The 14,442-nt window shown below is 52.0% G+C and overlaps 3 protein-coding genes across 3 annotated transcripts; 1 reads left to right on the top strand and 2 right to left on the bottom strand.

Moving 5' to 3' along the window:
- Positions 1 to 217: 217 nt before the first annotated feature.
- On the bottom strand, positions 218 to 1,729 carry MAA_07824 (choline transport protein; the record flags this gene model as incomplete). The annotated part of the gene is made up of 1 exon (XM_007825822.1): positions 218 to 1,729. The coding sequence occupies one exon, from the start codon at positions 1,727 to 1,729 to the stop codon at positions 218 to 220; it is 1,512 nt and encodes a 503-aa protein (XP_007824013.1).
- A 1,710-nt stretch (positions 1,730 to 3,439) lies between these two features.
- MAA_07823 (amino acid permease) lies at positions 3,440 to 5,005 on the top strand (the record flags this gene model as incomplete). The annotated part of the gene is made up of 1 exon (XM_007825821.2): positions 3,440 to 5,005. The coding sequence occupies one exon, from the start codon at positions 3,440 to 3,442 to the stop codon at positions 5,003 to 5,005; it is 1,566 nt and encodes a 521-aa protein (XP_007824012.2).
- A 601-nt stretch (positions 5,006 to 5,606) lies between these two features.
- MAA_07822 (uncharacterized protein) lies at positions 5,607 to 8,491 on the bottom strand (the record flags this gene model as incomplete). The annotated part of the gene is made up of 4 exons (XM_007825820.1): positions 5,607 to 6,278; positions 6,352 to 6,618; positions 6,673 to 7,859; positions 7,918 to 8,491. 4 exons carry the CDS (start codon positions 8,489 to 8,491, stop codon positions 5,607 to 5,609), a joined length of 2,700 nt encoding a protein of 899 aa, XP_007824011.1.
- Between the last annotated feature and the right edge of the window lie 5,951 nt (positions 8,492 to 14,442).

A 14,442-nucleotide genomic window follows, 5' to 3' on the forward strand; every position in this document is an offset into this window, starting at 1 on the left:
TCGTTTGAGCGCAAGTAGTGCAATTCTACCTAATGCAGTTGAGAGGTCCTCCCGCCGATGTGACAGCGCAATCATTATATTACCGACCTCCAAATGCTCAAACACCACACCATGCGTTAAACCTTTGGGTCTGTTGTTATATGCCAAGCCGGCTCTCGATATTTGAATACGTCGGTTGTAAGACTGACTTGAAGCAAAGACCCACGTTAACCGATCTCTACTTCCTTAAAAAGTAGTTGACCTGATAGTTCCGACGTCCAAAGGTAAACCAGATGGTGCAAATGAAAAAAGCAACAACTATCAAGACGGCGGACACGTAATTCATCTTCTCTGCCTCGGCAGGAATTTGGTACGGGAAGCAATAGAACACGATGGCCACCACCGTCCAGCCCAACATGATCAAGTTAGCCATCAGGCCCAACCTAGGGTACCAAAATGGCCCATGTCGAAATGTAGACCGGCCTTGTACAAGCAGCAACACGACTGGAGTGCTGTAGCTAATGTACTGCAGGAGCAGTCCTGTCGAGATCAGAGAATTAAAGGCTTGTTCTGACGCGAGGTATAGGCATCCAAACGCTGCGGAAAATGCGGCCGACCAGACAAGAGACCATACTGGCGTGGAAAACGGTTCAGATGCGATTCTTCCCAAATATCGATGAAGCGGAAATCCTCTTTCTCGACTGATGGTCCATGATAGACGAGACTGCCATACCTGAATAGACCACAAAGCTCCGACTATGGCTACCAGAATCGGGATCCAGATCCCCACAGCAACGGCTTTGCTACCACTTATTTTATAAAACAGGATTAGGGCAGAGTTGTCATCGTCTGCGTCAACGGCCGGTATATTCACAAACACGGACGTAATTACCAGGATACCAGATATAAACCCCACGACGATGCTCCACATCAACGCCCTCGGAATATTGGTGCTTGGTGAAGGAATCTCCTCGGCAAGATGTGTCACTAGGTCAAGGCAGCAAAGACTCCAATTGATCCCGCTTAGACCGGTCAAAAAGGCAATCCCGTCTTGCCATCCGCTCGTATTGGATATGGTTATGAAGAACGTCTCTGGGCTTGCGTGTTGGCGCGACGTGGCAAACAGCGTGACAAAGACCACCGCAGCTGATGCAACGCTGACGAATAGGAGTGCCTTGGAGATTTTCGGCAACGCTTGTTCAAAGAATGAGCAAAACATTGTAACCAAGTTCAGAATCTGGAAGACGACGAAGCCCATCCAACGACGGTAGACAAAATCCGGATTTAGGAAGCTGACGACACCAAAGATGCCCACTGACGCCGACAGACATGCGGACGCACCTGTGGCTACAGCACCCAACCAGCTGATCATGGCTGTACTATATGAGAGCCCGCGGCGTATACTTGGCGGCGCGAGCTGATTTACCCATATGTATTGGCCCCCGGGATGTGGCATCGCTGAAGCCAACTCGGCAAGAGAGGAAGCCGTGGCCCATGCAACGACTATCAGGAGTATAAACCCCCAGAAGAAGAGTGGCGAGCCGCCCATGGGGACAGTGCTGCCTAGGATAAGGAGCAGCCCAACGGCCGTGTTGGTTGCTCCATAGCCTGTTCCTATGGCAGAGAGCGTCGTAAAGGCCTTTTGTGTCTGGAAAGAGGTGCCCTTGTTAATGGTGGAGGGCTGGCTACCGTCATGTTCTGCGGTGTCGCTGGTTATAGAACCCGTGTAGTTTTCGCTTGGGGCGTCCATTTGAGCTCAACACAAGACACGGAGTACTGAGTAGCGATGAGGAGACAGAATGTAGGTGAGAACCCGAGCAGACATGTTTGCACTGCGCACGGCGAACTAATAAAGAACGGAAGTATTTGCTTGTAAATGCGGCTTTGCAGGGCTAGCCTTGCACATACAGTCAGATTGAGAAACACGGGAGCCATGACGATAGATACGATTGGAATATGCGGTTGAAGTTTCATCAAGTGTAACCGTGCTGCGCTTGATGTGGGTTCAGATCTCGCAGATGCCAATCAGTCGGCCGTGGAGGTTCCAGACAAGAAGTACGTGTCGATGAGTGAATCCCTGCAGGTCCATTCTTGGCGAGATGAATCCTCTCCCGTGTCTGACACTTTTCTCACTGCTAGATGAGCTTCTCAGATTGCGATTTCCCGGAAATACTATGGAGTGCACGTCTGCCCTTGTGCCTCATGGTAGATGGTGGTCTGGTCCACGACATCATGTACGCTATGCGAGTTGCCTGGTCTTATATGCAGCGTCGACTGATAATGATGAGCCTAGTAGCAGAGAATCATGGCACTGTCAATCTACCTCCTGGCGGCGGCACTTTCGAAAAAGGAAGATGGTCTCACAAAGAGGCAGCATGCAGTACTATCATGAACGGCGCCAAGTTTGGAGGACACGACACACATGTACTTGTCTGTGGGCTTTGGTAACAGTGCAACCTGCCATGCCGTCTTGCTAGCGCTACACATTTCCCACTTTGCAAAGTCGACATGTTGGCTGTACAACTTGCGAAAAGACAGCAAGCTTTTGTACTCGGCCTGTCGGCGCTGGTATTGCAAATACTCGTGCAGAAGGCATGGTGCTGGTGTTGACAAAAGCGCTGGTTCGGTGGCGCTAGAGCAGTTATATTTTATTCATAATGGGCGATGGGGTTTTGGGGAATCGCTACCCGGCAACTATTTTGTTTGCGCCGATGTCCTATATCTACCGAGTATGCTCAATTCCATGGAGGCGAAGACAAGTGTCGCGTATATCGACCATCTCTGCAACCAATGACCCAAATGCGGCAAAGGCTTTGCGGGTTAGTCCATCACTGGGAGTGGTGTGCCTGTCGAGTATGTTCCTGAATATGTACTAATCTGATCTGGACTTCATCTTTCCTACATACGTATGCGAAAAATATTCTAGGGACGCTCCGGGGGACAAAATCGACTTGCCGGTACCGGAAAACGATAAGGATTGAACCATGGGCTTTCACAAGTGGCGCCCGGTCGGTGTTGTGGCACAAGACAGCATCGACATTATAAAAGACCGGCGTCAACGGCGGCGTGGGTCATGATTGAAACAGCCTGATGGCTTTATCTTCCGGGCTACCAAGTAGCGGGTATGGTCAACCACCAAGGAATTGCCACAATCTCGATAGTCGATGGTCCTTGGTTACCTCCGCACTTACGGCTCCAATTCGCGGGGGACAGGGCAGCCCTTGTACATCCGCTGTCGTGTTGTACTGGTTTCCACATGCGGTAGGATCGACATCTAGACGCAAGCTGCGGAGACGGGAGTCGCGGGCCAGATGGGCAATATTTGGCGATAACAACATGACACTGTTGTGGCTTGTGAGACTAGCTACCAAACAAGCGACTATAAAAAGTCGCCAGGTCTCCGCGCATCACAATCCAACAATCCGACCATTCTGTTGAACCGGATTGCCAGATTGCACCGATGGAGGGCTCTGGTGCCTCGTCTGGGAAACCGGCTTGCGCCATGGATCACAAAGCCACCCACAACCCGGAAGCAGCCGTGTCATCTGCAGCAGACGCCGAGTACATCAATGCGTCTGGACACGTTCAGGAACTCCGTCGAAACTTCAGCCTCTTCTCTTTGGCTGGAATCGGCCTGGTCGTGGGCAATGTGTGGCCGGCCATCGGTGGTTCTATCCTGGTGGCCATCTTCAACGGCGGACCACCGGGCGTTCTCTACGAGTTCATGGCCGTCTCCGTCTGCTACTGGAACGTGGCCGCCAGCATTGCCGAGCTCGCCAGCTCCATGCCGTCGTCGGCCGGCGTGTACCACTGGGCCTCGGTGACGCCTGGGAAGCGCTGGGGCAGGCCGCTTGGCTTCTTTGCCGGGTGGTGGAATTACTTCGCCTGGCTGCTGGGCGCCGCGAGCATGACGTCCATCTTTGGCAATACCATTGTGCAAATGTACGCCGTCATGCATCCCGGCTTCGTGGCCAAGCAATGGCACGTCTTTGTCGCCTACGTCCTCTTCACCTGGCTCGCCTGCCTCTCCGTCATCTTTGGCAACCGCCTGATGCCGGGGCTGAACCGCGCCGGCGCCTTTTGCATAGTCGCCTTCTTCCTGATCACCGTCGTCGTCGTCACAACCGTGCCCGGGCTGGAGGGCCACCCCGGCCACGCCTCGTCGGCGTTTGTGTGGACACAGTGGACGGCAGACATTGGCTATCCCGACGGATTTGTCTTCCTGGCGGGCATGCTCAACGGCGCGTACAGCGTTGGGCCGGTCGACGCCGTGACGCACCTGGCCGAGGAGATTCCGCACCCAGAGAGGAACGTGCCGCTCGCCATTGCCATGCAGGTGTCGATTGGGTTCGTGACCGGGCTTGCGTACCTGGTGGCGGTCCTGTACGCCATCAACGACTACGACGGGCTGCTGCAGTCGCAGTATCCCATTGCCGAGATATACCGACAGGCCACGGGCTCCAACGCGGGCGCGTGTGCCCTGCTGTCCATGATCCTCGTCACGATATCCTTCACCGTGCTGGGGCTGCACATTACATGCGGCCGGACTCTCTGGGCGCTGGCCCGCGACGGAGCCACGCCCATGCAGGACAAGCTCATGCAGATTAGTCCCAGGCAGCATATACCCGTCTACACGACCGTTGTTTCTGCCGTCCTGACGACCCTTCTTGGCGCCATCTACGTTGGGAGCACGACTGCCTTTAACGCCTTTGTCAGCGGCTTCATCCTGCTCTCCAGCAGCTCGTTTGTCGCTTGCATCTTGCCAAATATCCTGACGGGGAGGAAGAACATGCGCTACGGGCCCTTTAGACTCGGGAGAGTTGTCGGGTTCCTTGTCAATGGCGTTTCTTGTCTTTATCTGCTGGTCTGGGGCGTCATTTACACGTTTCCGCCGACTCTGCCCACCAGTGCGGAAACCATGAACTACTCGTCTCTGATTTGGGGAGGGCTTACTATTTTCGTGGCCGTTTTGTGGTTTTTCAAAGCTAGTAAGGGCTATCGCGGGCCGTTGCAGGACGATCTGTGAAGTTGGTCTAGAGGTACTTTACGTTTTAATCTCATGCCAGGATACTTTTACAAAGGCACCAAGTCTATTTGTGAGAAAATTGTCGTGTCATAGTCTCGAGCTGGCTACTCGACTCGTTGCAGTCTTGCCGTCTGTCTAGTACGGCTGCTAACCAAGTATTCAATGGGCGTGCGGTAAATGGAAACGCAGTCGTGCAGAACGACCGTCGCAATTCGTAGTGATCACCGGATACCTTGTAACACTGTAGTTTCCGTAGCAATATCACGACATCACAAGACTAGCGTGTAAGAGTTATTATGGTCGTCATTGCGAGATTATATTAGAGCCTAGAATTAATGTGGCTTTCATCTTGTTTTCTAATAATATTAGCAGAATGATTTTCAATAAACTTGGGGTAAAACAGCATTCTTAATGAATGATACACCGGGAAGAAGCCTTGCTACTAGCATTTCCGCACCATGTACACATGGGCTGCCAAACGATCACCGAAAGCACAAGGCAATAGCCGTCTTTTATCCTGTCAAACCAAAACCACACAACGCTTGAATCGACATCATCTCCAGCCTCGAAACTAGCTCCATTACCATTATCCACGCCATCTCTACAACTTTAATCTACTAGCACTTAACCTATTATAATTCGCGCCAAGATACTCTTCCCCCGGCCCCGGAATATGCAATTCCTCCCTGGAATACCTCCCCCTCCACGGCTTATTGTTGGCCTCTTCAAAAAAGTAATGCTGCAGCTCCGGCTCGTACGACACCCTCCAGGGGACGACGAGGTCCCTGCCCACCGGGCCGCTCCCGCAGCTCCCCTGGATCTGGGCACTGGGGGGACTATTCAGCGCCAGGGCAAACAGGGTCTTTGGCTCGGTGAAGTCGGTGATGACCCCGCCGTTGAGGAGCATGTACAGGATGCAGAACAGGCTGAGCGCCGGCACGATGAAGAGCACAATGTACCAGGCCTTCTGCCATGGCAGGGTGTGGCCGGCGGCGTACTCTGTTGTTTGGAGCTTGGCTTGGAACTCTTGCGTGGCGGCAGCGTCGAGCATCTTGGTGGGATGGTCCCAGCCGTGGTGGAAGGGCGAGTCGATGGCGCTCATGACGACGGTCGAGGCGAGATACGCGGACAGGGCTTCGGCAATGGTGGGAAAGTGCGGGTCAATCTTGGCTTCTTTGAGGATGAGCTGTGAGAGGGTTCGGGCGTTGGAGCCGTTGTTTACGCGAAGCCCGCCGTTGACGTCCATGGACGTGGACCAGTTTTGGGCCACATCCTAGTTGGGATATTCTGGTTAGTATTTACAATGGTATGGGGTGTCGACGGGGAATACGGGGGCAAGAACGTACGGTCCAACCTAGTTGTAGTGTAGGGGGGTCCTTGGATGGTGGATGGATGCGGTTGTAGGCAGTTTCGTCGTTGGGGTTCTCGCACATGGCTTTCAAGGAAGCGCCATGCGTGCCGGAGATGAGAATCTGAGTCGAGCAAACATCTGACAGCCACGATTGTGCCTCACAAAGAGTGTAGTCTTCAATGTCTAGGCTTTTGATGAGAATGTAAACGCTTCCGGACCCATTGATGGACATGTTTGACACCATATTCATGACCGGCGGAAACTGTGCTCATGGTTGTCAGCGTGCTGGCGGTGTACCACAACCGTCTTCACTTACCGTCGACAGTATGGGTGGCGTTCGTCCGTACTTGGGACCCCATTTGAATAAATCGTCTACCACGGTTTTGTTTGGAACATTGTCCTTCTTTCCAGCCTCACCCCAAGGAGGGTAGTCGGCTCTAAAGCCATCCGCTGGCACCACGTACCCTTTCACTAGTTTGTAATCTTTCTTACTATTTGGCCACGACATGTAGACCAAGGGTGCGATTTCCTCCTTCTTCATATTGACACACATGACGTTGACAGTGGGCGACACGACACTGGCATTAATGGCCACGTCTCCGACAAAGCCGTCCTGCAGGCGCGGCATTTGATTCCTCTGCAGCTCGGCCGCACTGAGAACGCCAGGGTGCGGCATAGCCATGGTGACATTGTCAATAATGCGGCCGTATTTCGCAAAGTTGGCCGTCACGTTGCGGTGCTGCGTCTCGATCCACGCCGTTTCCATGGTCTTATTCCCGTTCAGCAAACTCGACGGCGTCGGCCGCTTGGCCAACGGCCGAGCAAGCTTCTTAAAGTCCAGCCAGCGCTGCATAAAGCCCAGCAAATCCGTGTACGACTGGCCGCAAAACTCTATACTCGTACACCCCCAGCCGTCCTTGCCATCGGGGTCGTCCTTCCCATAGAGAATCGGGCATTTCGTCATGCCGTAGGACATATTCCCGTACGAGGTGTACACTTCGCCTTTTAGGGTTTTGGACTGGACGGGCATTTGCTTCAGCTTGGGAGCAACCATGGTGGAGATTGCCGTCGTGTAGAAGAGCACCCCGAGCGTCGCGACGAGGGTCAGAAATCCAAGCAGGGACCGTATCGAGAACCACGTCGACTTGTACTGGAAGGCCATTGTGCCTGGAGAGTTGATCCAACTCTTCATGTCCATCTCGGCAAGCGTGACGCCCTTGGTCATGCGGGAGACGGATCGCCTGCTTAGCGCTTGGCCGAGGCAAAATACAAACGCGACGGCAAAGGAGATTTCGACCGTCTTTCCTACAAACGAAACGAAGGTTATTGCCGTAGAAATCTTCGGGCCGACCAGGCCAATGGCAGACACGGCAGGTTGCCGAATAGATATGGCAAATAAGATGCTACCCATAACTAGGGAATACACAGCGGCAAGCATCATCAGTAGGTTTTTTCTCTTATGCCAAATGTCCGTTTGGGCCCTGCAGTATCTTGGGGGTGCGCCTATCCATGTGTTAATATCAAGCTACCTCAGCCTCTTGAATACTTCTCAGCGACTCACTAAATCTCTTGTTAAATGCTTCAGTGTCGTAATCCTCTTTCCCAGACTCCATGTCCGTTGAAGGGCTTTTATGGAGGATACCCATGGGCGTATTCGGGGCCGGAGAATATGCAAAAGGACTCGCATTCTGTCTCAGCGAAGCCGTCTCCTCGTTGACCTTTTTAGACATGAGTCTTTCGAACATGCTCGTCGATCTATGACCCGCCCACGGAGACCCCCCCGGTGACCTCCCGTTCGAGCTTGCCGGAGAGTCGAGCAGGCCTTTGCCGGAATCCGGCGAGGCCGCTTCCGAAGAGGACGTGACGTCGGGGGACTTGTCTACGCCAGACACCCTGCGGACTCTGACGGCCCTGGCTCTTTGATCTGGGAAGATGCCCAGGCTGTTGATTGTGTTGGACGGAGAGCTGGCCTCCTCGTGGATGGAGTCGTCGTCTCCATTGCCGAGATCCAAGTGTTCATACCCGCTGGTGTTAAACACATTGGTCACCTGGGGTGGGTTGGGCAGCCGGATAGGCGAGATATTGAATTCCTCGTCTTCCTCTGGGGAATTTAAAGGCGGGCGGTTGTACGCCATTGTTGCCGGGGCTTCACGGCAGCCAAATTATAGTTGTGGATGAGGCGAAGCCAAGAAATTTGCTCGTTTTGCTCATTAAGCGTTGGCGAGTAAACAAGAGAATTGCCGTTTCAACTCTCTAAAGCCAGCAACTTCAACTTATTCGTATACAAAACTGAGAAACATGCAAGGAGCGTTGAAACGCCAGGAGGAACACCGTGTATTATACTCGTCCCCTCTACAGGTTGAACTTCCAGCCTCTTGATGGGATTACAAGTGGTCAAGACGCATGAGCGCCAACACCCCGTACAAAGGTGAGGTGGAAATTGCCACTTGCAGAACAGACTGATGCAGAACAAAGCAGGCTGGAAGCAGTGTGTGTTCTAGTGCGGACGCAAAGAGTCCTCATCTCACCACCACGCATGTAGCACAAAAGAAGAGCCACGTTCTGCTCGTGGCAACAATGGCCCAGCAAGCCTCCCCAGCACACCGGCTCTCTGGCGAAATACAACGCCTGCCTTGCCGTCCGGTGCGCTCCCCGAGACAACAGCGGCTGCAAGTCGTGTCCATTGCACTACGTGAAATAACCTACGGAGTACGGAGTACACGGTGTAGCCTGCACATGAAAACCCTGCAGGTGGCCCAAAGGAAAGCAAGCTCATGCATGGTTGGTAACACAAGGGCAAAGGGTCCGTCATCTCCACACAATCCCTCGAGCACATGTCTCTCTGCGTTGTGAAACATGCGTCAAGTATCTGATGATGAAGGGCTCGAGTCTGTCATCTCCATCATGTCACGACGCCCAGCTCGAACGAGGCAGCGAATCAAGGCGATTCCGACTCTTCTGCCCGACCAGCCTTAAGGAAACAGTGTGGGCAGCGCCAGCCAGCAAAGACTTATTTTTGGCAACGGTACGGAGCAGTTCCAAGACAATATACGAAGTAAAGTCTTGAAATTTCTGTGCCCGGGTACCTTCAAGCTCTTCAGCTTCTCCAAGGTTGCGCGGCGCCCGCAATCTCACCCATTTTCGTTGATCAGCTTCCAGACAGAACAATGGAAACGCACTGTCTCACTTTTTTTCGACCGGGAGAAAAGAAAAGAGCGTCGATTGGATACCGCGTTTCTAAATAAAGTGTCTGGTTGGCCGCCGGGACTTGTCCGCCCGCCCGCAGCTACGCCGTAGACAGCCGGGGAGAGCGGACGCCGTGTTACACGATGAATTTGATGGCCAACTTGCAGCCCAGAGCGGCGGCTGTTGTCGCTGTTGTGTCCCAATTATTCTGCACTCCTCTGCTATCAAGTCATCCTGATGGGGATGGTACCGAGTACGACAGTGCTGCCCGACGTCTGAATGCGTACACGCCGCGCAACGTCACTTCTCGATAAACAGCATTTGGTACCTTTTCCAGCCTCGTAAACTCTACATCTTCTGCGAGGACTGTCGATGCTCAAATGTGCATGGTCAGCATCCATCGACATGATCCAATCGCTCGGCCAATCGAGGGGCAACCATCGGCCGCGCAACAGATACAACTCGACATTGCACGAATGGAGCAGTGGGCACGCTGACCATGGCTCAAGCCTTGACTTTGGTATTGTGAGCCCTGCCCGGATTGAGTACATAACTTGTTCCAAACCCGGGGTAAGCATGGAGAACAACACGTGTTGGCAAACCGGCTTGTCCTCGGGTTTGAGGAGGGCCCGGCAGAGCCTCAACTTGTCGGTTCCAACCGACCCAGAACCAGAATTCGACCCATCGCGGTTGTAGCGCTGTACTCAAAGTACGGAGTAGTACCAGTTGACGGAGTACTCATGGTAACGCCGTGCCATGTTTCTCCACGCGCTTTTGACAGGTCATCTGTAGCTGGGGTCCAAGGCGACCAGCGTCACACCAGGCGTTCTGGCTGGCACCCTTCCACGAGTCTTGTGTACTGCTTATCCGACTAGTCTTTTCCTGTTCTTATCAGAAGGCTTATTCAGGATCATGAGCAGGCTCAAGTAACTTCTTGGTAGCAGGGGTGTAACTACTCGCCGTTGGTAACCATGTGGTCCAGTTGAGGAAGTTGTTGTAACTGGGAATTCTTCAACGGGGTGATGATGCTTCCAGCGAACTCGAAAGCATCCAAAAATGGATACGTCATCAACAGAAAAGAATAGGTGTGTCAACGGCTGATAGCTCGCCCGCAGAAAGATCGCCACAGGACTATACGACCTCCTTTTTGGCAGCCCAACACGCCATCATGGAACCTCACGCGATCACTATTCAAGACAGAGATAATTTTAGGAACAGCGTAGCAAATTCGCAAATTCGGTCATGTTTGCGCTCCTCGATCCCATCATCAACCACGTCGTACTTCACCCTGCCGCCACGAATCATCTCAGCCTCCACCCATCTTGGGCAACGTCTGAGTTTCTTGTCCCCAATCTCCTCTGTCGGCGTTGCATCCCTTGGAGTTTCGTCTGATCCGTCTTTTCTCTCAACGCCGCGTCTGGTGGCTTTTGTCACTGATCCGGCATCTGGATTACGACAAACAGCGGCGTGACGGCGTCCATGTCCATTTTCCACCCATCGAATGGTTCATGATGCATGTCGAGATCAGCACATTTCTCAGACTAAGGCAGTTCCTCTTCTCCCTTGTTGCCAAATCCATACTTACTTTTTTTTCCTTTTTGCCACGTTTCGTGTCGCCATCCATCATCATCAGCCTTGCCACCCTGGCCACTGTAAGACTTGTAATCCTTGGTGCCTCTCATTTGATCAACAGCACCAATTCCACATTCCTGAGCCAAGAGAAATTTTATCCTCTTCACTCCAGCCTCGGCCTCGTCCCCCGAGCATCAGCATCAGCACCAGCCCCCAAACCAGGCCTCTCTCACCCTTTCGACCTCCGCGGCCCTTTCTCCTTTTCACGCGTTTTTTTTCGTTTGCCCTTAAACATCTTCCTTCTTGTCAACCTCATTTTTTCTTGACCAGTATTTACTTCTCGGTTTGGAAAGAGGGTACGTCAGTCTAACACAGGCTAACCCGGGCTAATGTTGCTTCATAGTCTTGCGAAGCATGTCCTCCATGGGCATACGGTATCAGTTGGGAACCAACTACAGCTAAGCACTGTCGTCATGCTCAACCTCTCAACCTTTGCATGCACGGGTCTTGGGGTGCGAGGTTGGGGCAAAAGGACACTTGGCTATGGATGAAGTTGTCCCTAGACCTAGTCTTGCAAACGTAGAAGCCGAGTCAGAGTATATATTGACCTTGAAAGCTCGTGAAGTATCCGGTGACTGGATACGACAGCACAAAGGTCATATAGCTGACTTTCCCACTTTGAAGCAAAAGGATGTGTCCTAGTCGTGGCCTCGACCCAGGCACTAAACATTCATCATCGTCCAGATCTGAACGACCGTCCAGTCCCCTCAAGACATGCGCCTTCTCTCAATAAGTTAGAACTTGCGTAGTTCATGCATTGCATTCCACCAAAAACAATTGTTCGACACCCAACTAGTGTCCCAGCTTTCCAGCGCACTCTGCAGTCCGTTCCTTGGATCCATCACCTAGCCCCGTCGCTAATGTCGCTCCGGCTCGTTCCTAAACACTTCCTCTATACGCCCTTTCACCTCTCACCACATGTCTGGGGTGTAAGGGTGTAAATAGATGGCAAATATACGTACATCACAGAGTGTGTTGCAAGCATCTGCCCCCTCCCCCTTCCATGCAATGTCATGGGGTAAAGTAACTACCAGTAAGGGTTAGGGTTGTAGTTATCGCGGCGCAAACCCCCCCTCCCCCTTTTTTTTTCACATGCAACGACGATGTATACTCCATGTACACATCTAGGCTCTGGCGTAGCCTCTCAAGAAGAAACAACCAATAAAGCCCAGTCACCACGCGACACGGACGGAAGCGCCATCAACAGCATCTCAGGCGCGCCGAGCATCAAGTGCTGACCCTATAATTACTAGGCCAAGCAAATGAGCCGTTGTTAGTAGCATCCCGCGTCAAGGCTCGGCTAAACTAACCAGACTTGTAATGTCAATCGATACACGACTTACAATCACATGGGACGGTACGCTAACGCAATATGGGAAAAGCAACTCGAACCCTGACTAGACTTTTCAACGCACGGGACCTACATGGCCCATCAATCCCTACTGCTACGTCGGCTTCGCTAGTCTGGGCGTGTGCTACAATTCCCAGCGGCTTGCCTTGCACGTGGCTCGTTTCGTTTCAAAGTGTAAAAGCCTTGTTACAACCTCATTCGACCATCGCTGTATACTTCAAGTCAGTACCGTTGCGTCAGTCCGCTCCACAAGCCATCCCCCTTCAAGACACATCATCATCTGGTCCCTACTTCATCGCTCGCATCATATCCCCATGTACCACTTGCAAGTACCATCAGTCATTCACAAGCAATCAAGACTTGATACGGGAATAAGCTTAATCATTGATTCTCGCGCTATCGCACTCAATTGCCCAATCCATCATCCGCTTCTGTCTGTCCATTTTGCCACAAAATTCCTCTCTCTTGAACCATCAACTCTTGTTGCCAGTCATCACTGTTTTCCACCGCATACAGCAGTTCCCCTGAACATGTCAGGGGGAACCCGAGCACACCATCCATTTCTTTTTCCGTTCGCTTGCTGTACCTGATTGCTTCGGCTCCCTCTGTCTAATCCAGCGCGCGTCACCGTCGTCATCGAATAATACAAAATAAAAAGAGTGAGAATCGTCCATATTTCGTGCTCGTCCGCGCGGGGCTTTTGTCTCCTTGCTGGTCTCCAAATACTTTTTTTTTTCATTTCCCACTGTCCTCAAACGTCCCTTTTCTTCCTTTTCTTGCGTTCCCCACCACCAATGATTATACGCGCCCTTGTTTCAAATTCTCGGTTGCCAACTGCTGCCATATTATGCTTGGTGCAATCATAAGTCTCTGCAGCTTGGAATTTGAAACACCCAGAGGTTCATGAGCACCCATAGAGAAGGAGTCACTCAGTGTCCAGGCACCAAACAGTACAAGCGGCAGATTCCCTAGACACATCCCATCACCAAGCATGTACGCGCGCCGTTCCTAGTTCACAACAGCCACTCACAGCCTCGCTGGGTATATCCATCGCAGGTGCATTAAATCGTTTCGTCAAGAAAGTAGCGTGACAGTGTCCGTTGGTCATTCCCGTAGTCAGTAGCCGGTTCCGTATGACCCCAAATAAAGTCGTTGAAATGAAAGTTCATCAATTGCGGAGAAAAAAACACAGCCCTTGTCTAGCCAGCTGGAGAGGTCATTGCCCTGGATGAAAAAGAAGAAGACCGGGGAAGTGATTTGGCGTAGACAAGGGAGTGCTCCGACAGAGAAAAATGTGCGGCAAGAAAAAAAAAGGCATATAGACAGTGCAGGACAATCTTGCACGCGCCCTGTGTAAATTTGTCGTTGCTGGTCTCGCCGGGTGGTATCGTAAGCAAGTAGTTTCAAGGCATCGTCGGCTGCACCAGTCAAGCTGCCTTCTGACATTGAATCCGGGTAAAGGTCGTCCATCCGTATTCAAAATTAAAAAAAAAAAAAAAAAGAGTAAAACAAGACCCAGAATCTTTTTTCTTTCCCAATCAGAGTCCCGAGAAAAGTAGAAAAAAAAACAAGAGGGTGAGAGAGACGTTATAGAAGGCCCCCTGCCTGAGGGTAAAACAGTGATGGATCATGCTTTGATTGAAAAGAACAACCGTTTTTAAAGGAAATATCCAGGCAGTACTAAGTCAAGCGTTGATGAGGTCGGAAAAAAAGGAAACAAGACAAAAATTCGCAAAACTTCAGGCAACATCGTTCCTCCTACAAAAGGCGCACCAGCAACAGTCCACATAGCATACAAGTGCCGGCGGAACAGTTCAAGATGCGCACGTTCAAGGAGCCTCGGTGTCTGTCCTTTCAATACTCCACGTAGCCAGTCGAGCAATTGTGTGGCACAAAGGGTCAGAAGGGACAGACGTA

The sequence above is a fragment of the Metarhizium robertsii genome (assembly GCF_000187425.2).
Source record: "Metarhizium robertsii ARSEF 23 chromosome Unknown MAA_Scf_10, whole genome shotgun sequence".
NCBI classification, from domain to species: domain Eukaryota; kingdom Fungi; phylum Ascomycota; class Sordariomycetes; order Hypocreales; family Clavicipitaceae; genus Metarhizium; species Metarhizium robertsii.